General features: G+C 40.2%; 1 protein-coding gene across 13 annotated transcripts; it reads left to right on the forward strand.

The window, feature by feature from the left end:
• The first annotated feature begins 1,216 nt into the window (after nucleotides 1–1,216).
• Nucleotides 1,217–21,812, forward strand: LOC101796516 (guanylate cyclase soluble subunit beta-2). 13 transcript variants are annotated; one of them, XR_011811330.1, is made up of 18 exons: nucleotides 1,217–1,754; nucleotides 2,116–2,189; nucleotides 3,023–3,117; nucleotides 3,312–3,472; nucleotides 3,876–3,975; nucleotides 5,147–5,367; nucleotides 5,455–5,560; nucleotides 7,211–7,314; nucleotides 9,336–9,552; nucleotides 12,221–12,541; nucleotides 13,272–13,420; nucleotides 15,665–15,811; nucleotides 16,094–16,248; nucleotides 17,773–17,987; nucleotides 18,076–18,198; nucleotides 19,104–20,294; nucleotides 20,441–20,509; nucleotides 20,602–21,812. XR_011811330.1 is itself a non-coding variant. In XM_072042421.1 (17 exons), the coding sequence occupies exons 1-16, from the start codon at nucleotides 1,497–1,499 to the stop codon at nucleotides 20,482–20,484; spliced, it is 2,490 nt and encodes an 829-aa protein (XP_071898522.1). In that variant the 5' UTR covers nucleotides 1,482–1,496; the 3' UTR covers nucleotides 20,485–20,509; nucleotides 20,598–21,812. The 13 variants fall into 13 exon arrangements, 6 of the variants coding, with proteins under 6 accessions (XP_038039767.2, XP_071898522.1, XP_071898523.1 ...); XR_011811331.1 differs by having other exon boundaries at nucleotides 19,104–19,607; nucleotides 20,598–21,812; XR_011811333.1 differs by having other exon boundaries at nucleotides 1,482–1,754; nucleotides 19,478–19,607.
• The last annotated feature ends 567 nt before the right edge of the window (nucleotides 21,813–22,379 follow it).

Here is a 22,379-nt window from a genome sequence, read left to right on the forward strand (position 1 = left end):
GCCATAGCAGGTGGCATTTTGCTCCAGTGCTAGACCACTGCAATGGGTCAGCATGTGTCGGTATACACCGAGTGACCTGAATACACTGCACCAGGAGAGATTATGTTCCTGGACCATGCAAACAGATTGAGAGAGGGAGTACTGTTTTCATTTGACACAGAGTGGGCTGAGACACAGAAACACGTAGGGTGCTCTGTCTCTGATTAGACTGGTAGTTACACACAGAAAGAGCTGCTGCTCTCCAAAATTTGGGAATTGTAGTACTGCTTACATTGTGCCAAAAGAATAACAACAACAACAAAAAAAAAATCACACCAGAAGGATATTAAAAGACTTCTATCTCATTACTTTCTGCTTTCTTACTTGGAAGTCTTCTGTTGTCCTACTAGAGATGGCAAAAGTGACTGAGACGCATTGTGGTCCATGGACTGCAAAGGGCCACCAGTGACCTGCTTGCAAACAATCCTGACTTGAACAGTCTTTATCCAATTTTCTCTCACCATGCCAAAAAGACCTGAAAAAATAGCAGAATCAATTCACTAGCCAACAGAATTGCTAAAGCAATGACCACAAATTCAATTCCAATATGAATTATCTTGTACAATATAGAGTTAGTATACAGGCATGAATCTGAGTTTTGGGTAGCTTACCCAAATTGCATCTCCAAATGTTTTTGATAGTTACTTTGTTACTAAAAATCTTCAGATTGCTTATTTATGTTATACATACCATAAGAAAAATTAAAGATACTAAAGTACTTACTTAGTTTGCAAACCTCTCCAGTGATTCAAGTTCTGTAAAGCTAAAATTAGTATTATTTAATGTATTTTGAAAGCCATACACAAGAATACACAGTTCCTACAGAATGTGGCATCTAATGTTCATCTAATTTTCTTCAGCTTTATCTCCCTAATTTGTCATTATAGTGTCACATTATTTGCATTCATATCAATAGCAAGTTTACGTGGGTAAAACTTGTGTGGAGAAAAATAATGGGTAATCACAGAGTAAGTTACAGTTGTAGCGATGGCAATGACAGAGGTGTGCTCGTACCGGGGTTATTTTTGGTTACCCTGTAGGCTGTGACTGAGCAGCCAGCCTGATGTGCTCGTCTGTGAGGTAAGTGAGGTGAGGAAGGATGCTTTCGCTGCTGTGGGGGTGAGCACAGACTTGTTTTCTTATGCTGCCCCTTTCAGCAGATGGATGTAATGCGCAAAAACAAACAAACAAACACCACAACAACCCTCTTTCTCCTTCTCTCAGGCCCAGGGGCTCAGGCTGAGCTCCACAAAAGCCAGGCGAGCACAACCGGCTGCACCCAACATGGGGCAACGACGGGATGAGCTGTGAGGACGCCACAGCCACCTCAGCTGCCACGCTCTCACAGGTACACGTTTGTACAAACATTTGGCATCACCCAGGAACAGCCAGAGACCAGCACAAATACTTGCACCCCACGGACACCTCAGCAGGCCCCCAGCCAGCCTGGGGCGTGCATGGGGCACAAGGCTGTGGTCGTTTGTCCCAGCCAACCCCCGGTGTGGGGGGCAGCGGGGCTGGGGGAGGCCCGGGCCTGGGCTGAGCCCCTCACACAGCGCCCGGGCCCGGCCGCCTCCCCCCGGGCGGGCCGGGGGCGTGCGGGGAGGCGGCCCCCGGGCGGCGGCGGAGGGAAGGAGGCAGGGAAGGGAGGGAGGGAGGCAGGGAAGGAGGCCGGCAGGCGACGGGCTCCGGCTCTGGAGGTCGGCGGCAGGATGGTGAGTGGGCTGCGAGGGGGCCGGGGCGGGCGGGGGGCGGCGGGTTTTGGACCCCCCAGCGCCTGGTTCGTCAGCCCTAACCCCAAAACGACAGCCCGGGCACAGCCGGGAGCTGCCGGGGCTGCGGCACGGCCCCACAGAGCGCTGCGGGGCCCTGGGCTGCTGCACGGCACGGGACTGTGCCGGGAAAAAGGGGGGGAAAGGGCATGAGCCCTGCGGGGAGGCACAAAGGCTGGCAGACGCTGTCGGTCCTGCGGGATAAAAGCAGCACTGGGGGCTTACACGCAATAGGAGGGCGCGTTTGGGCTGCAGTTTGACAGTCGGTGTGATCTGTGCCATCTTCATGCGTTTGCCTGTGCAGTATGGATTTATCAACACGTGCCTGAAGTCCTTGGTGGTTGAGAAGTATGGTGAAGAAGTATGGGAAAAATTAAGGTAACGCGTTTGCAATAAATTTAATATATTTAAAGAAAATGTTCCTGAACTCAGCGGCAGAAGATTATAACTTCTTGGCAGCTGATGTTTATCTCAGTTAATTTTTAGAAGTACCTAGCAGGGCAAAAGCAAGAGTTTCTTACTTTGTAACAGGTCGCCAGCTGGTATTAATTTGTTTTACCACATAATGAAGGATGATGCTTTGTCTTATGGACAATTGTGCAACAGAGTCACTGTGTCACTGAGACAATATCTAAAAGTAATTACCTTGAGAAGGTATCATTCTTGTTACTAAGTCAGTTTCATTCCAGTACCTTCAGAAAAGTAGGTAAATATATGATCTTTTCCATTTTTATCATTACTTTATGAGCTTTTAAGTATTTTCCAAGACCTGAAGAAATACAAATAATACTTAGATACATACATAAAATAGGCACTGAAGACAGTGTAAAAATTCAGCAAGTTTTGGTCAAATCTGTGGAGACCTAAGAGCTTGACAACATGGCTGTATTGAACAGCAAGCCAGGAGACCAGAAGACAAGCAGCCAGTGTAATTGCTCTAACACCTCCACATCATGATGCCCTAATCCTGGGAAGAATTTATCTTAATACCATAACATGAAATAGAAATTTGGAAGTGGACACAATCATTCAGCCCTTTTAAAGCAACGCTTTTAAACTATTACTGAAAATAGTGTGTTCCAATATAATGCATGAAGGAGTTTAAGAAGTGGGTTAATAGCAAATAGTGTTAAATGAATGCTGGTTTAGTCACCCAAACGTGTCATATTTACAACACCACTGAGACAAGAACATTGTCTTTCCTGTTACAGACTCCAGGCCGGAGTTCAGGATACTTTCTTGACTTTTGAAGTTTACAAAGATGAGATCACAATGCAACTTGTTGACAAAGCCTGCAAAGTATTAGGTACGTGTCACCATACCTCAAAAATGAGCCCTCCTGATTCAAGCCTGAGACTGCACCCCACATTTTGGTCTCCTGTGCTCTTTGGAATGCATTCCCCACGTTGCAAATGTTCTGCATTTCCTCTTAATCTGTCTGACAGCATTGCAAGAATTTCCAAGACTTTCGTAGTCATTAAGATACTTTTCTTTTGCCAGGTGTTCCTGCAGACATGGTTCTGAGAGAGTTTGGAGAATATTTCTTTGAATTCTGTAAACGATCAGGCTATGATCACATGCTGAGGACACTGGGTGGAAATCTATATGAGTTCATAGAGAACTTGGATGCATTACACAGCTACTTGTCCCTTTCTTACCAGGCAAGTTCAAGTAGTAATTACTGAGTGGGTATAGGTGGACGCTGCCAGAGTTTGTAACACAAAGAAGAGCATCTCACTGGTATGAACAAGTAAGGGAGAAAGATGCTCTAACAGCCTCTCCTGTGTTCTGAAGCTGATTACTAAAAAATGTTAGGATAATATATATATTTTTTTTCTGAGTAGTTCTCAACAATAGATCAATAGATATTATTTAGTACACAGACTGTAATACATCGGAGATGGTTCTTCAGAGTTGAGCATATTTCATTTTCTACATTTCGGCTTGTTTGTATTACTGCTTATTTTGTTAAGGCACATGATGCTTTTGTGCAAATGGAATTCACCATATTCCTTATCTGAGAAGGATACTGAAGGTTTTTTGTTTTGCTTTGTTTTTCCTCAGGAGATGAATGCACCATCTTTTAGAGTAGAAAAGAATGAAGATGGGTCAATGCATTTACATTACTATTCAGATAGAAGAGGTCTATACCATATTGTGCCAGGTAATCAGATAGAATACAGATCATCTGGTAAGCAATTTAAATACAGGCTAATATATTTGCAGATATAATTTGCTCAGGTTTCAGAATCTTTTTTTCAGATGAGGACTGGTCATGAAATTGAAGCCTGGTAAGGTTTAGTCATCAGACATCCAGCCTTTGTATTTCCCTGACTGCCTGATCACTCATAGCTCCCAGTGGCTTCACCAGGATTCATAACTTGCCAACCCAGCCTTAAGTGTCTGTTTGTGCTCTAAAATTTCTAGAGAATCCCTGTAGAATTCCTTTTGTGGAAGTAAAATTAAAGTTCATGGTATGTTTTGTTTATAGCTGTTGATTAATTCTCAATAATTCATACTCCTTAAATTATAGTGACTAGAAATTATAGTTGTTTTAAGGACATACATACATATTCCTGCAGAACATGCAATTTTGCAAAATTACTGTTTGACAATGCTCAAAACTGATCCTTATTTTAGCATTTATAGGAGTAAAGATCGTTGACTTGGGGAATCTCCACAATTATGCAAAGGTTACACATCTACAAGTCTGTAAGAGATGATCATATTCATTTATTTCCTAGATGCTTCTGAATAACAAGCTTATCAAAATTTCCCCCTTTATCAAAACTCATATTCCTATTGGAACACAGGGCTACTTGGAATTTCAGACACAGCTTTTCATGTCATTGTCCAATATTTCACCAAATAATTAATTATAAATGAAAAGACTGATAATGCATCTTCATGAAATACGTTCTTTCAAAATAAAATATTCTGCAGTTACTGAAATAGATTGTTATAGCAGAATCTCTTTAGATTCTGTGTGGTTTTGAGGTTAATGGGAATTTATATTATTGCTATTTATGACTATTTGACCACCTTATTCAGACACCCTGCTGAGCTTTTTTTCTAGTGAAAATAAAGCATTTGTCATCAGACAAAGCAAACAAACAAACAAAAAACAACAGTAGCTTTTGAGAATATCTTGTTATACACATATTCTTACCATGACAATGGTAGTAGGAATGAAATAGGTAACTGCAGGCCGCCTTCTTCTTCCAGACTCATTTGGAAAAGTAATTCCTGAAACACTGAAATTCCACTGTGAGCTCTCTAAGGGAAACTGAAAGGTTTTGTTCCTGGTAATATTTTGTTTTTTGTTTCACCTTCAGGAATCATTGGTGCAGCAGCCCTGGATTTTTTTAACATTGAGATTTCAATGGAAATAGTCAATCAAGCAGAAGAAGAAGAAAGAACTGGGAAAAAAGAGCATATTGTTTTCCTTGTCACTCAAAACCCTGTACTTCCATACAAAGAAAGAAAGAAATATTCTTCCTCACCTCCAGATCTTGCTGACTCTGAAAAACAAAGTGAGACCCAACTGAATAATGAGGTATTTTAATATTGTTTATCATTATATCATTAAAATATTATTAAAATTAAACACCCTTGAAAAATCCCTTTGGGTTTATTTCAACAGGACCCTGAAAAAGCCAAGTATACAATTAGAGACAGAGAAAACTTGGTTTGTCCTGTCAAGAAAAGTCACTGGAAAACAATAAGAGGAATAATCACGTTAGGAAGAGGTGAGAGATCATTCAGAGGGAGCTTGTCATCATTTACGAGTCTCTTTAATAAGAAAAACAGTAACCCTTGCTGTCTTCACCCATTCATCCATTTTAAAGTTACCATTTGTATTTCCTCTGCATCTTTTCAATGTTTCTGGTTACACTTCTTTCAGTTAGACTTTGGTAATCCAAAAAAAAAAAAAAATGCACATAATAAGCATGCTTAATAACGACAGATACTGAAATGGAATATGACCTGTCGCTTTTGTCTCATAAACAAGGTATTCTTCGGCAAAATATTTTCCAATAAAATAGCATTGTGTGGTACATCTGATACTTCCCTTTCATGTCACATTCTCTAAACTGATGATTTTAAAGAATGTTTTTTTAACTTGGTAACTGCTATTCCTTTACAATTGTAGTAAATTCTGAAAGCCAAATTACACCTTCTACTACCCAAAAATCTACCGGTAGTAGACTAATAATCTCTGTTTGTACTTGCTGGGAAACTGGAAGGTGTTACCAGTATTGTTGTGCTTAGGATCTTTTGATTCCTCAAGAGGAATTATAATCCAGTTTAGTATGACACGGCTGTGTAGATTCTAGGAAGGTGTGAAAAAGTGAAACTGATATCATCTGCTATAATGCCAAATGTATTGCAAGAGCATATATATTGATAAGTTAATAGATATTCAAAAGCAAGTTTTAGAGTAGCACTGTTATTTAGAAAACAAACAAACAACAAACCGTTAACAATAAAGACTAGAAATTAGCAAGAGCCTGACTTTGAAAGATGACAGAAGCATGCTGAATTCCACTGAAGCAGTAAGAGGTCTTAAAGTTGTCGTAAATTCATAATCTTTGCACCAGTATCCTGAGTGACTTCAGCATGTGTTATCAAACAATTTACTGCAGTAACTGTAATAGCAACCTTCTGTTAAAAAGAGATCACTTGAAACAATCAACCAGTTGGTTATTGTGAGCTACTGAAGAATGCTTGCGTATACTATGAAGTCAAGGAATTAAGGTGCTCCAGTCAAATGAAAACTTTTGACTATTTTACCCATTTTATTCTGAATATGCATCATAAAAATAACTGCTCTAGCAAGCACAACCTTCCATGTAAATACTGTGACTGTTCTGAAAAGTATTCAGGGTAAGTAAAATAAAAAACAAACAGTAATTTGCTCTTTGTGCCGTGGACTAACGTTCTTTGTACAGGAGATTAAAATCCAGAGCCTGCTGAGCTTTTTCTTCATAAGTATTCATAAGTGGCTGGCAAAGTCTATTAAAGTCCACTTCTGTGTACGCTTTTGTGGGATATATTTGTGTTATATTGCTGTGACATCTGTAGATTCACAGAGCAGCAATATCTGCAGTCACTCATCTACTCCTACTGTTTCCACATAATTTCATGCATGTAGTGCTCTGCGCTTTTTATGTGGTTAAGTTTTAAATGTGGCCAACTCAGATTAGTTGCTAATCAGCTGTGTATTAAACTGCACAGCATTTAGCACAGATGTATGTATATTTCCAGATCCACACACAGTTAACTTTGTCTTAACTCATTATGATACAGAGTCCTATCTTACTGAATGCTAGAAAGTAATGCTGAATGGTTTTATGAGGTGTAACCTGATTAAAAATAATACAATTATCTTGCTACAGGTAAACTCCTGAGAGGATTTGACCCTGTTTATCCCAAGAGTCTCTGGATTGACACAAAAACATTTTGCAATGGGCTTCCTTTTCATATGGTTTTTGACAAAGAGGTAGGACAACCATATAGTAAGGGCATTTAATTCGTCAAAAGCATATAGTTGTTTTCTTCTGCTGTGACTGTCCTACAGTTCATCTCTGTGTTTGCTCTTTATGCAGTGCACATTAATTTTTAGCATTTACAGAATTACTTTTTATAGAGATAAGAAATAAAAGTCACTCATAGTAGCAGAATCTTGATCATTTCAAATAGGATTCTCCTTTGAATTTATTGAGATTCCCACATATGAAACAGTTGCAAATATGCTATCAAGGTATATTGCAGCAGTCTACCAAACACAGAACTGAATTTTCTGAAGTTTCTGGTATCTTTCCTGTCCTTGGATATGTGCGAGACATGACCCATCCTTTAAACAGGCTTTGTACTTACAGCTAGTCACACTTCTCCCAGTTAACAATCTATCCAAAAGCTTGTAAGGCTTTGATTGCATCTGAGGTTCTACGTGCTTTCTAAAACTCCACATGCGGAAAACCCAGACACCTACTAAATCAAGCAGCACGCAGTCTCATCTAGTAGGAACTGAGCCCACAAACGTCTTTATTTTCCAATTCAGCCCTCCTCTCCGATACACACACATTCTCTACAGCAGTGGAATTGTGTTTCTCTATGCAGGGACTGCTCTGTGGCTAGTTTCCAAATAGCCTGGGTCCCCAACAAGCTACACTCCCTCTTGCTCCCAATATTACTCAGAATATATTAGCTTAACAGAGGAGCAAAGAAAGGAGAAATTTAGAGTGGGACTGCAGAACATAGCTGAATACAGCCACTCAGGAACATGTTCTGGCATCATGCCGATCGAGGGCACGTCACTGTCTATGTTAGCCAAAGTTAGCCTTTTAAGACAGCCAGTCAGCATAATTTGATAAAAATCCTGGTGTAGAAAAAAGGCAAGTCCTGTAGCCATTATTGGTAGCTGGGTCAGAGCCTCAGTGACCCTGATGACATGCAATGATGGCAGGGTGGGTATTTCTTTAGGGGTTAAGCTATCATCTATGGTCATCAGGCTAAACGAGAATGACTGAAGCCTTACATAGTAATGGTTAAAAGAAGAAATAAGAAGGTAACCATCCTTTAGAAAACTAAAAGTTGCCGAGACATTTTGTACCACAGTTATTTTCTTATTAGGATGCAGGACACGTGCTGGTATCTACTTCTCTCTTGCAGCTACATACAAGGCTGAGATGTTTTATCTTCATATATACATGTATGTTACATCGTGTCTATATCTGTATAGACAATACATATAAAAGTATACCTCTTTACATTTAAAAAAGTATTAGAGACAGTATTAGATTGTCTCTTGAACATTCTCACACAAAGCTAGATGTTCATAACAGCCATGGGAAATTAGGGCTTCCTGCAGCTGCCACGTGGCTGGAGAAGCAGGGCCAGGGAGCTGTGGTGGTTCTCTTACATTTTTTTGTATGATCTGACACTTGCCAAATGAGGAAGAGAGCCCTGAATCACAATACAAATTCCCCATACTTTTCTGCAAATTTACTATAACGTTGATGCTCCTTAGGGAGCAGTGAGAGGATGGAAAAGGGTGCAAGAGCCTCCTAAGTCTGAAACACTTTTTTCTCCAGAACGCTAGCAAATGAAAATTACTCCATGCATTATTGCCCTACAGCATATTGCCATGAAACAATGCACTTGCTTCTCCTTCCCTCAGTGGTATGCTTAAATGTGCTGGAATCAACACGATTACATTAGGCCTACACAAATACAAGCAATAATAAGAGCAGATAGCGGGGGGAGGGGGGTCGTTTTTAACAACAGATACTAAAGAGCAGTTGGATAATAACGCCTTTCTGTGGGCTGCCTTGCTGTGAAGAAAACTCATTCAGAGCTTTGCAGTAATATGCTAATAAGATAGAAAATTTGCTCAGAAATAATCTATGTAGTATAGCAAGGCTGAGTATGTATACTTGTATAAACTGTGATCATTTGTAGCTTAGCCTGAAGCCAAACAGGATATGGATTATAACCTGTTGTCCATATTTTCTTTTTAAGCTCAGAGTGAAGCAAGCTGGGGTGAGCATTCAAAAGATTGTACCTGGCCTTCAGACCATGGGCATCTGCTTGGATCAGTATTTCAGTATCGTTCACCCAGAAGTACCCTTCACCATCTCTAGCATTCAGAAATTTATCAACAGCCAATTTGTTTTCCAGACTAGGAGAGAGATGATGCCAGAGTCATGGAAACAACGGCCAATGCTAGAGCTTAGAGGTACTCCACTGTTTTCAGTAGCATAAATGTTCATATTAAATGACGAATATTGCTGGAGTTGAACTAATGCCTTTCTATGGACTCCCAGCTTCACATATAAATAGTCTTGTTGTGCAGTGAGGAGAGGATTAGATGACTCTGTTTACAGAAATAGTACTTCAAGATGCTTGTAGACAAATTCTGCTATTACTTCACCAGAATTTGAAGGCTTTCAGTTAGAAATAATGGTAGTGTTCCCATTTGAAAGGCTTGGAAAGACTGTGTTTTGTTGCAAAACATGTATCTTTGCAGGTTTCCTGGGCAACAGGGACAAGGCCAAGGTAGGATTAGATCATTTTCTGAACTACCTCTAGTCGTGGCCATTCTCAGAATCAAAGAACTGACTCACCTCCAGCTGAGTTTGGGAAAGTGTTGTCCTTCTAGCAGTTATCAAAGTAGTTTTAAACCCTCCATGAGGACCAGGGCCTGTGGCCATGAAGCATCTTCCACTTGTTTTAGGAAGGTCTCGCCTACTTTTTCTTCCCGAGCAGGGTGTCTGTCATCACAACATCACCCACATTGGTCTGTCCTCTGATTCTGACCTATGCACTGGCTCATCACCCAACCATAGGCAGAGCTCCATGCGCTCCCCTTACTTTTTCACATGAAAGGCACCTCTCCCACCTAGCCTGCCCGTCCATCCTAAAGAGTCTGTGTTCATCCTTTGCAGTTCTCCAGATCTATCTGACCAAGTCTCTGATCCCAAAGACATGGTAACCCTGTAACTGCACTCAGACTTCGAGTTCCTCCCGTTTTACAGGCACTTCAGAGCCACCCAGTCATGGTGCTTTCCCATAAATAGCTATGAGTTTCCCCTGTGGTGCTGCCCTAAGTATTCTTCTTTGCAGAGGTCAGAAGTGGTAATTTAAGCATTTATTCTGGGGCAACCTCAGCAGAATGGTTGTATTGTCATTCTCGGTTTTGGTTGGGATTCACAGCCAGTTTTTCTGTGAATCTCCCCAGTGCTCAACTAAGGCCTTCAGTTTCTCTGGGGACCTGTGGAAGATGAAGGGGACACAATGCCAGCCCTCAGAGCCAGCTTCTGGTATCGCTGCCACCAGGCCCAGCATGGCAGTGCAGTGAGCTGTGTAAAGCTAACTGTCTAGGTCTCACCTCCCTGTAGCTCTGCAAATCACCATATCCACCTGAAATGGAATCACTTTGCATTGCTAAGAATTGTCTTTGATAAAGAAATTATTTCTTTGTACTTGGAACAACATTTTAAACCCAGCCAGCTAGCACAGGCAATACCAGTTCACAGATCTTGGATTACATGTTTGGCACATAAAGAGAATAATTAAAACACTGGGCGAGCATTCCAGCAATACACCACAAAACACAGCGCTCCTGCCAGCACACAGTTCCAGATCTGTCAGGCAAAGGGGAGGGAAGGGGCAGGGGAAGAAGGAAGTGCTTGAAGATAAATTTCTGATAAAATTTCTACAGCTGGAGGAAGAGATGTCTTCCCTTGTGACTCCATGCATTTGGAGTCCTAAAATGTGAATACATTATTCAGTTCTTAATTTATACCTCTGAGAGGAGTTATTTCATACTGGCTGGGTTTCAAATATGGATAAAAATAAATTAACTGTACTTTTATTTTATTACTTTTTTTTGTAGTGACATTTACAGATTGATTTGTCTTTTTTTCCCCCTCTCCTATGTTATGTAAGAGTTTACCAGTTGAAATTGTTGTAGCAACAAAGAGATTTTATTTGCTCTATTTTTATTGAGAGGAATGAGTATGGAATGATTCAGCTTCATGTAATTAACTATAACGACACTTGCTTTAAGTATTCGATGACCTCGATTTTGCTCCTTTGTACTATATAATGACCTAATTTTCCCTTCTCTCCTTTCACCTTTACATGATGAGTGTCAAATCTGGTATTCCTGAGATTCAGAAAACATTAAGAGTTCAGGGGGACCTTGAAAAAAGTGCTGTTAACCAAACAAGGGACTTTAGCCACAGGTAAAAATTCTACTTCATTTTATCCAGTCAGGTTTAAAATAAGCAAACACAAGACAACAACAAAAACCCAAACCTATAACCAAATCTCAACAAAGGAAACAAAAACCCAATCCCCCTCTAAAACTTCCTTCTACCTGTCAGGCATTTTTGTACCTACTTATTTATGTGAGCCTAGTGACTGAAAGCTCCAGCTTCCAATAGGAAAACTTAATTGACTTTACTGGGGCCACATTTTACCCATTCTGAAGTTTAACTTTAAATGTTTCACTTAATCATTTTGAATCTCAGTTTCCCTGTGTACAATGCTGACTCATCGGCTTCAGGAGCGATTCAAGGAGGAGAAGCAGAGAAAGGGAAAAATGTTGTGAAACCTGTGGTTCCTATCAAAGAGGAAGAACCTGAAACTTGGTCAGGTTCTGCCTACTGGTTGTAGTGAGTGGCTGCTTTCTGGGTCCTGAACTCTTTCTGTTTACCTAGTGCACCTCATCAAAACAAACCCACCTCTAATTCCAGGAAACATTAATAGCTGTAATGACCCAGACCCTACAAAAAGCCATTGTCCTTAGAAATCATCCCCTAATAACAGCATCAGTAATACTGAACATCACATGAAAGTCCAGGTTGATGAACACTCTTACCAACACTTGTTTTAAACAGGCCAGATGATCTGGATGGAGTCCCTGCAGTGCATGCTCTATCTCTGCTCACCTTTGCTTCGCACTTTGCACGAGCTAGAGGAACGACAGATGCATATTGCAGACATTGCACCTCACGACGTGACCAGGGATTTGATTCTTCTCAATCAGCAGCGACTGGCAGAGATGGAGCTCTCTAACCAGCTGGAGAGGAAGAAGGAGGAACTGCGAATACTGTCAAAGCACCTGGAAGAAGAGAAGAAAAAGACTGAGGCTCTGCTCTATGCCATGCTCCCTCAGCACGTGGCCAACCAGCTGAAAGAAGGGAAGCGAGTTGAGGCAGGTGAATGAACAGTATTCATTCATGATGCGTGACTCATGCGCCAGGCATGGTGGTGATAGAAATTGGGCACTGTCACAGCCCTGTTGTCATTGTTGTGGAGTAGATTCTCTACTTAGTGAAACTCGTGGGTAGTAGGTAGGAGGACCACAGCCCCTTAATCTTGATGATAACAGAGATTTGGAAGCTGTTTGCCAGAACTGTTCCCTAGGAGATGAAAGGTGTTAGCAGCTGCCCATTCAGGTAGCAGAATTTGGAGTTTCAACAGGAAACTGAGCTTTTGTTGTTGACAGGGGTGTACAGGGAAATGAGAGCTCAAAAATGAAAGCAATAAAGAAATTGATGTTTCCTGGAAAATTTTCCTAGTTCCTCTAGTGTATCTATAAACCTAGAGTCATCATTATTCAAATTTTTCTTAAGGATAGCAAGTGAGAACATGCTCAAATTCCCTTTAGTAAGCACACATATGAAGTTGGGGTAAAGTGCTAAGTATGTCCTGAATGTAGGTGGACAGGAACATATTCAGATGTACGAATTGTTCTTGATGCACTATGGTTCTTATATTTGAAATATTCCTATATCAACATCTTTCATATCGGGACACATATACTGCAACTGAATAGTCTTACTCCTTAAAATAATGACTAGAAAGAAGTCATTGCAAACAAGTCTTAAACAGATGTTGTGATTGTCCAGCCATTACCGATACTTACAACTGTTTTTCTGCTCACAGGAGAGTTCAAGGAGTGCACCATACTGTTCAGTGATGTTGTGACCTTTACCAACATTTGTGCCCAATGTGAGCCTATTCAGATAGTTCTCATGTTAAATACAATGTACCTGCAATTTGACAGACTGACCACAGTGCATGATGTGTACAAGGTATGTGTTGATTGGTAAAGACTGTAGAAATAGCCTGGGAACAGGTTGTTGTGCTTGCCGATTTTTTTTTTTTTTTTAATGCACTTAGGTCGTCTTCAACCCACCATGATTTTTGACAAACCATGAAATTCTGCAGCATGTTTATATTGGCCATGCAGAGAAACTAAAAAAAAAACAACAAAACACAAAAACAAACACAAAAAAAGCATACAGAGGTGTGATTAAATATATTTAAAAGGTTTGTTAGAAGCTATACAGGAGCATAACTTCTATCATGGGCTAAAGTCGCTTTTCACAACACTTACACCAGGACTGCTGTTTTTGATACATCTCTTTCTTTTCTCTGTCTAATGTCCACCCAACATGACAGGATATTCCAGTTTATGGACCAATTTGAATAATATCCCTAGTCCTTTTACTCCAACCTGTTGTAAAACAGGTCAGTATACATGTATTATTGTTTTTAGTGGGAGATAACCTCACAAACAACACCCAGGTAACAGCTAGGCTTTGATTTTTGCTCATGGAGATCTTAGGCAATGGTGTATACCTCCTTCTGACCCCAAAGAGCATCAACTAGATCTAGACTGCAACGCGTGTATTCTCTCCAAACCGTGCTGGAAGGATCAGAGCCCTGGCAGCCATATAACAGAGCATTATTAACAACTCCAGAGCTACCTAGAGCTGAGCAGCTCTACCTCTTCGGCTGAGCAGCCAAAGAGCTGATCCTAATTTTCTGTCTGTCCCTAGCACATTAAATATTTAGGAAGGCAGAAATAGTAAAGGGTGAAATCCAAATCTCATTTATTCCTTACTCAGGCAAGACATGCAGTTCATCCTGCAATAATTTGTACTGGGAAATCAGAAGAATTTCTGCCTTGGCAAGGAAACTCTTTTCAATAATTGAAGCAACCAGGATATGGCCCACAGATTTTAGGATAGATTAACATCATATTCCAAATCATACATCTTGAGTAAATTATCTGTCACTATAATAATCTCCTTTTGATGCCTGTATATAACTCCCATTAATATTGAAGGAGGTAACTAGGTACAGAGAGGGAGGACAAGATAACTATTTCAGGCATTTGAGAAAGAAATGAAATACTGAAATCAATCAGAGAAACTTGGCCCAAGCTTATAAATGTCTGATTTTATGAATAAATCTTGTTAAATTAAATCTCCTGCCACAGCCTAAAAATAATTAAGGTATCTGTTTGCATTAGTAGCTTTTTACAGTTTTTAATTTGTTAGAGAAGATTACTGGTATTACTGTGGGTCCTCAGTAGACGATTTGTACAGGAACACCTTTTTCAGGACTAATATACTGAACTGTTTTAAGTCATTATGTCAATGAACAAGCCCAATGATGAAATTATGTTCCTGCTCTCCTATTGGTGCTCATTATTAAGAAATCCAATTGATCTAATTTAAGCTAATTTCTTACTTGCCGATGGTGAATGCAACAGTGAAGTCTCACAAGAGCAGTTTAGGAAATTTCCTGGCTGTGTAACAGTCTTTTACAATGGATTTTAACCATTGGAGAATTCTTCCAAAGGGCCTGCTCTATTCACAGAAAAATCTCTGGTATGGGGACATGCACTGAGGTGTTTCTCAGGTGCCATAACAGGCATTTCAAGGAGACTGGGTGCCTGTAGTAGGACTAACACTTCAGAATTTGTCTCACAGACTGCAGCATGTTGTGGGAAAACATTTGATTGTAAGGAGGGATATTCACAAACTGCTTGGTTCACACTTCATTCTCTGACAACCTGCCATTGGAAATTGTAGGTGTCTTAATTTCATTTGAACCACTTCATAATAATCACCAGTGAACAGACTCACTTGATTTATTGTGACTTTTAAAAAAAAGAAATACATCGTTAAAATCAATTGTGAATTAGAGCTAATTAATGGCATTCAGCTGTCAGTTAATCTCCTGGCTCAGGAGACTGTGCTTGGGAATAGTTCTTTGTGTGTAGGCCTGCCCTGGTTCAGTGGAAGGCAAGGCAGTTTGACACTTGCACAGCATCTCTTACTCCTTAGGGTCTCTCACACTGATATCTTAAATGGGTCAAGTAAGCAGAGACAAAACACACTGAAATTTTTAGTCTGGAGTCAAGGAATGGATCTTTGAGAAGGAAGAGGGATTTGGTGCAGGTAAGGAGAGTCCCAAATAACAAAGCAAGTTACCTGAACAAGATATATGTGGTATACTCAGATACTTGTCCTTCTCAATTAAAGGTGGAGACAATTGGAGATGCCTACATGGTCGTAGGTGGGGTTCCTGTGCCTGTATCCACTCACGCTGAGCGGGTTGCTAACTTTGCCTTGGGGATGGTAATAGCAGCTAAAGGAGTAGAGAACCCAGTTTCTGGAAATCCAATCCAAGTAAGTTGTTAACAAAAAGATGCAAATGTGTTTGATTCTTGAGTTGGGCTTCTGGTTAAAGTATTACAGTGGGACATCAAAGAGCTTCTTTTAACTTTACTGTGACTTTGGGCAAGGCCCACATGGGCGTATTTTTCACCAAGAGCCTCTCCCTGTGGGTATTTGGTATTTTACTGGTGTCCGGTGTTGTGTTAAGATGAACTTTTAGGTGTCTGGAGAGCATTAAGAAAGATGCTAAATGTTAAATGACATTTTTTGGGGGTGTTTTATGTCTTTGTAAAGATTAGAGTTGGGATCCATACAGGTCCTGTCTTGGCTGGAGTTGTTGGAGAAAAGATGCCTCGTTACTGCTTATTTGGAGATACTGTGAATATAGCTTCCCGGATGGAGAGTCACGGTGTCCCGAGTAAAATTCATCTAAGCTCCAGTACCTATCAGTGAGTAGCTATGATGAAAACTTTTCCTCTTAAAAGCTGTGCTAAAAACACTGCCTTGAACAGCTGCAGCTTTCAGATGTAGATGATGCTGTCCTTTATCACTGATTTATGCGGCTTTAAAGAAAAATCACTGCTTGCAAAGAACTTTGTTCTGATTATTTCAAGTGTCCATATATATGGAGACAGAAGTTTGAAAGTCTTGATTCTAGAGAGTAAAAGAAGATGGAAAAAAAAGTGGTAGCTTATTTGTAAGTGCCAATAATATGATGTCAATAATAGAAAGACAGATCATTTAATTTTACATCCTGCCAAACAAAACTTTAAAATTTCTCTTATTGAATATAACAATTTGTGGCAATGCAGTTTTATTTGCACCTACTAAGGATAAACTGTATAAACCACTGTCCTATTCAGGGAGGAATTTAGATTCCCAAAGCTTTTGTCGGTAAAAATTGAATATGACATTTTCAATAATTTTGTGTACGCATAACATGTGCATGCAAGAGGCAGAAGTGAAGATAAGCTACACAGGAGTAGAAAAATTGAGAATAGAATTAGGGAAAGCCAGAGCTCAAGTAGCATTGAAATGAGCAAAGCTGGTTCAAAGGCAGTAAGAGGAGCTCCTGGTGCTACATTACCAGAAGAATATAACTGAAGATGTGAACCTGCTGTGGCAGGTGAGTTGGTGACAGTGCCCCAAATCAAATCTGAGTTACCCTAGGCCTCTTTTGCCTAAGTCTTCACTAATGAGGTCTTTAAGACCCCTGCACCCAGGGTTGGGGTTCAAGGAGTAGGTGAAGTACTGGTATTGGAAGAGGATCAGATCAAGAATTTTTTGAGAAGTCTTAGTCCACAGAGGTCAATGGGGGCAGATTATGATACATCCAAGGGTAAAGAGAAAGCTGGGCAATGCATTACCATCCTGCTGACTGTCATCTTTGAAAGGCTGTGAAGATCAACACCCTAGCAGCCAAAGAAAGCCAGATATTACACCCATCTCCAAAAACAGCAAAGAGGTCGCTCTGGGGAACTGTAGGTTAGACAGCCTCATGTCAGCCACAGTGCAAAGTAGGTCCTCTTGGAAGACATTTTTGGATGAAGAAGGTGATTGGGAGTAGCCAGTATGGATTTACTGAGGGTAAATCACACTTGACAGACCTGATTGCCTTCTCTCATTGAATGATGAGACATAGTTCTGCCTAACTGATACTGGCTGCCTCAGTTCTTAATTTCCATCTACTGGTCAGAAAGAGCCTTCCACCATCCCAAAATATTTGTCTACGTGATCCACTAGTTTTTATAAGACTGCATGTATAAAGCTATAAAAGCAAATCAGGCTTGAATAAACAGTTGGAACAAATTATCTCATGGTTCACGGTCAATATCACATTTTCTTCTTTTTTTTTTTTTCCCCCCAAATGGTTATGCTTTGATTGCTTAGATTATAATAGCTCTTCTGAAACATCAGTGCCATTTTTTGCTAGTCCTGAATTTTCATGTGTCATTTTGCTTCTGATATTTTAGATGCCTAAAATACAAGAATTTTGAGATGACTGAAAGAGGAGAAATAGAAGTGAAAGGCAAAGGGAAAATGCACACGTATTTCCTCGTTAGAAATAAAGCTGCAACTGAGAATGAGATTATGGGGAGGCCAGGAAAAGACACAGATTCTGGCCATGAATCTGTTCAGTCCTTTCAAGAAGGCAGGACTGAAACAACACCAAGTTCTCATCAGACAGGTAGAGCCAACTCGATGTCTCTCTCTCTCCTTAAAGAAACAAATGTAAATACAACTCACTTAAATATCCCTTTCTGTTCTTTTTTCAGTTAATCAGACTCAGCAAGAGAGGGACCAGACCACAGCCATTGCAATGAAGTATATTGACAGTCCCACAGATGCACAAAACAGTCTCAAAAGAAGAAATCGAGCAAAAAATGCAGATTTAACAGGTAGCTATTTAGTTACAATTCAGAAAAGGCAACAAAGTAACTGAGGCTTAATCTTGCAGCTTCATCATATTCTTCTGAATAATTATGGTTTTACTCAAGCCAGAAGTTCATGGCAGTAGAATCATAGAATGGCTCAGGTTGGAAGGGACCTTAAAGACCATCCAACTCCAACCCCCAGTATATCCATGTTGGTTAAACTAACCATTCTGCACGTAACTTAGGGCCAAATAAATTCACTCTCAGAACAAACGGAGGTGTAACTCGTGCACTAGGGAGAAAGAAGCTGACATAGCTGTCAGACTTCAATGTCTTTCTGATAATGCAAACAGAACTGATAACTGTTAGAAAACTTTTCACATGGGTAGACCCATCTGTTCATATATGCATCTTTTCCTAGAAAAGCTGCCTTTTATTTTTATGAAGTTATAGGGAAACCCTTATCAATTCAAGCTCGAGAGAGGGAGAGACCTCACTAGCTATGCAGCGTATCACTTCTCAAGCCAGTCTCCTGCGGGGTTTGGAATGATTTATTGCCATGCCCATGTTCTACAATCAAAGTTCATTCTCATCTGAAGTAGCTGATACTGAGAAAGAGATGATGGATTTAATGCCATAGCAGGCTAATCTAAAACAGCAAGTTTTGTAGTTCTGTTTGCATAATTTGTAGTTTTTGTACAGACTAAAAACGTTGTCACTGATTACTGGAAAATATTTTACTCCCCTCCCACCTGTTTAGAGATGGTAGTTAATCTAATATGTGATGTGCAGACAAACAGAAACCTCTGTGGTCATTAAAATCTCACACTGAAGGGGTGTTTCTTTACAGGCAAAACTTATGATTCAAAAAGCTATGGGAGTCTCCATGGCAACCAGCATTCAGATGATGCTCCTTGTCATCCAAACAGGGAAAGAGCCAAACCAGCTACCGAAGAGCCACAGATTAGAAATGTTCGCTCCAATTTTTGCAATCTACTCTAAGTTTCTTACTTTATACATGAAACAGCATTTTTCTTATGATTTACTGCATTTTCCTGTTGTGGGACTGATTTTGTATATCAAGTACCTCATGATTTTGTTTAAAAAAAAAAAAAAAGATTTCATCACAGTTGTCAGCAAAAAGAATGAAGGATATATATTTTTTTAATCAAGCTACACATGCCATATAATATTCTCAGTGGAGAATGAAACCACCACAAGAGACTTTGAAGATGTATTTTTCAGCTTCTGCTGTGTCTTTGAGTATCCCTATGTAAAAACCACTGTTTGGTATCTCATGCAGCAATCGAGAAAGCGGTGACTCATACAACTAGAAATATTCCTACTCAAGTGAGCACTTGCAAAAAAAGCAACATTCCCTGAAGTGACCATCTGTCTAGACTTCAGCACAACCAATATCTGCCCTGTGTAAGGTCAGCAGAATTTGATCTACTATGACGACAATTTAATCTCTTAACAGGTCTTTTGTTGGGTTGAGGCATTGTGCAGTAAACGTGCAGAATAGATTTCTGTCATCTAATACAACCTGTATTTTTCCATCCTGAAGAAACAATATTGTCTACTTTATAGCACATAACAGTAAAAAAAAGCACAAAATAATCTGCAGTCTTTAAACCAGCTGTCCACGCTGTACTTAGAAGATCTGAGAAGGAAATGCACGTAGTGGAATTACGTAGCATCAAATTCATCACAATGCTGAAGGCCTGCTCATGGCCCGCTACCTGAGACCTTCAGATGAATTTCAAGTTTATTTCCTGTGGTCTCACTCCAGATAAACAAAAACAAAGTTTGAGAACTACAGAGGGAGTGTGTCAAGGCTGAAATTAATGCTGCTAACATCACTGAAAATAACTGTTAAAAGATCAACATCCTTTACCTGGTGTCAGAGGCTCCCTCGCTGAATCACTTCCACGCTGATATATTCTTAGAGCGCACCTAATCAGAACTGGTAGAGAAAAATTGATGTTCAGCTATCAAGGGTGTAACATGCAGGAGCAAAAATACAGTAGATAAGAAGATTGTGGAAATCCAGCACATCATAAATTGTCCTCTCCTTCCTTTAAGTGGAACATGGAGTAGATGAATGTGCTGAGTTCTGGGTGACTTTGATATGCAATGCACCCTGCACATTGATTTATTATCTTTGGGTGTAGATTCATTGTCTTAAGTACGTAAACATGAGACCCATATGAACTTTGAGCAAGAACCCACTGGAGAAGATGATAATGTTACTCCTCTGTTACAGCCTGGAGCATCACATTTCCACCCCCACATCAGTGGCAAGAGTGAAGCCCTTTAAACACCAGGCGGAGAGGTAAGACTGATGAAAGGAGTTGCCTCCTCTCTACAGTATTAACAAGATGAAATTTCACCTAGCTAGATTTTCTTTTTAAACCCACGAGACAGGAGCTGTTTTGGCTGGATGCTCTGTGGTTCTGTCTATGCTAGCGAGCAACGCAGACCAATTGAGGCGGATGTGTAGAGTGAAGCTGTCAGTGCTGACATCCACACATCAGGCATTTCAGAGGGCTTGCTCATGTGGTCCCACACACTGGATACTTTTCAGCTTTTGGAGCACCTTAGAAGTGCATCTTCTGGCTTCGTTCATGCAGAAGAGATCAGTTCATGCACTTTGAGACCACTCTACAATTTGAAACAAAGTACAGTAAGTATGACTAGGGATGTCTCCTGACACTGACTAAAATGGTGCAAATACAGATGCACCCTTTAACATTAGCACTTTCAACAAAAGAACAGGACAGCACCATTCTGGAAGAGTGCAATTTTATGACTGGCAGGATTTATTTATTTATGTATTTATTTAGAAGGATTTTGCTATCTAGATATTGCTCATTATTTTGGGGAGGGTCGTACCAGCTGTAGGATGAAGATGCATCTGAGCATTATTATTGTTAAATTGGTTTTACCAATGGTGTGCTTGTGTGCTACCCTCAGACACACATCTAAATTTCACCTTAGTAACACCCCCTGACATGGAGCACCTTCCAGTGCTCACAGTTTTGCACTTCTGTGTTGTGACCATAGTTTTAAAGTCTTTTCTAAAGAAAGGTAATACCCAACTTCTCTCTCACTCACGCTGAGTCTGCCATACCAGTTAAATCAGTGCTGTCCCACTGATTTAACTTGAGAATTTACTCTGACAAGATGTTTTTGCCTCCAACCTAGAGACGTGTTTTACTACTCTTGAGCAGTCATGCTGATGAAATGGAGAACATGTCATTTAACAAATGGCAGTGGTGGACTCCGTGTTTATCTGGACTTGCTATGGGTATATAAAGCCACTTAGCCCCAAGCACAAGTGTCACACAGGAGGGAACATCTCTGAGAGGCCAGTGCTAATGCAGGAGGGAACCTCTTGCAAAAAGGCCAGGGCCCCTCTGAACTTCAATGAATTCTTTATGGGAGGAAGAAAGGAAAGGACCATGGCTTAATTGCTGCCTGCATCTCTCTGCCCAAATCTAGCTTTGCTTATACCTTCCCTTTTCACACTGACCAATCTGTGAATATTTAATAGTGGAATGTGTTAATTGACAGTAACTGTGCCATGGTAAGGTACTTTATGCTGTACTTCAATAAAATTGATGTGCTCAGTGGTGTCTCTGTGGCCTCTGCTACATCTGGTCTTCTGCTGCTCTGCTGGAGATGTGGAGCTGGGTCAAATCTGAACACCTGCTTTTAAAAATTAATGTGCCTGTACATCATCCTGTGTTTCTAGATCAGTAGGTACTGCTAAAGACTGAAATAATGCAAAAATACTATTCAAAAATATTTTTTCCATTAATACACCGACTACCATTTTTCAATGACTACTTTGATTCATTTCTCTCTTTTTCCTTCCACCTTTTCTTTGTTTTTTCTTACCAATATACAAAAAATTGTTAAGATCATTACACCTCTAATAAATGTAAAGTGAATTTAATTTCTTGGCCATGCACAGTTATGCATTTTTGTGGCATCAGAATCAGCACACTACAGTTAACAGTGTCATAAGCTAGAACGTGTTAATACAGTTTTCATTGCAGTGACTTACCTACATTGAATTGACACAAAAAAGGTGAGAGAACAGAATTTCCCGCTGCCACTTCATGGATGCTGAGGCTTAGAGAATTTAAAAGCTGAGATTCTTGAAAGCTGTCTAGAATATATGGATTGCCAAATCCCAT

This window comes from Anas platyrhynchos, chromosome 9, assembly GCF_047663525.1.
Source record: "Anas platyrhynchos isolate ZD024472 breed Pekin duck chromosome 9, IASCAAS_PekinDuck_T2T, whole genome shotgun sequence".
NCBI classification, from domain to species: domain Eukaryota; kingdom Metazoa; phylum Chordata; class Aves; order Anseriformes; family Anatidae; genus Anas; species Anas platyrhynchos.

Bases quoted from the DNA above. Each gene is read 5' to 3' on its own strand.
- LOC101796516 (XM_038183839.2), top strand. From the start codon at position 1,497: ATGGGGCACAAGGCTGTGGTCGTTTGTCCCAGCCAACCCCCGGTGTGG. The intron at 5,561-7,210 runs GTGAGAGATCAT...ATCTTGCTACAG, and splicing joins AATAATCACGTTAGGAAGAG to GTAAACTCCTGAGAGGATTT. The intron at 13,421-15,664 runs GTATGTGTTGAT...TCTCAATTAAAG, and splicing joins CAGTGCATGATGTGTACAAG to GTGGAGACAATTGGAGATGC.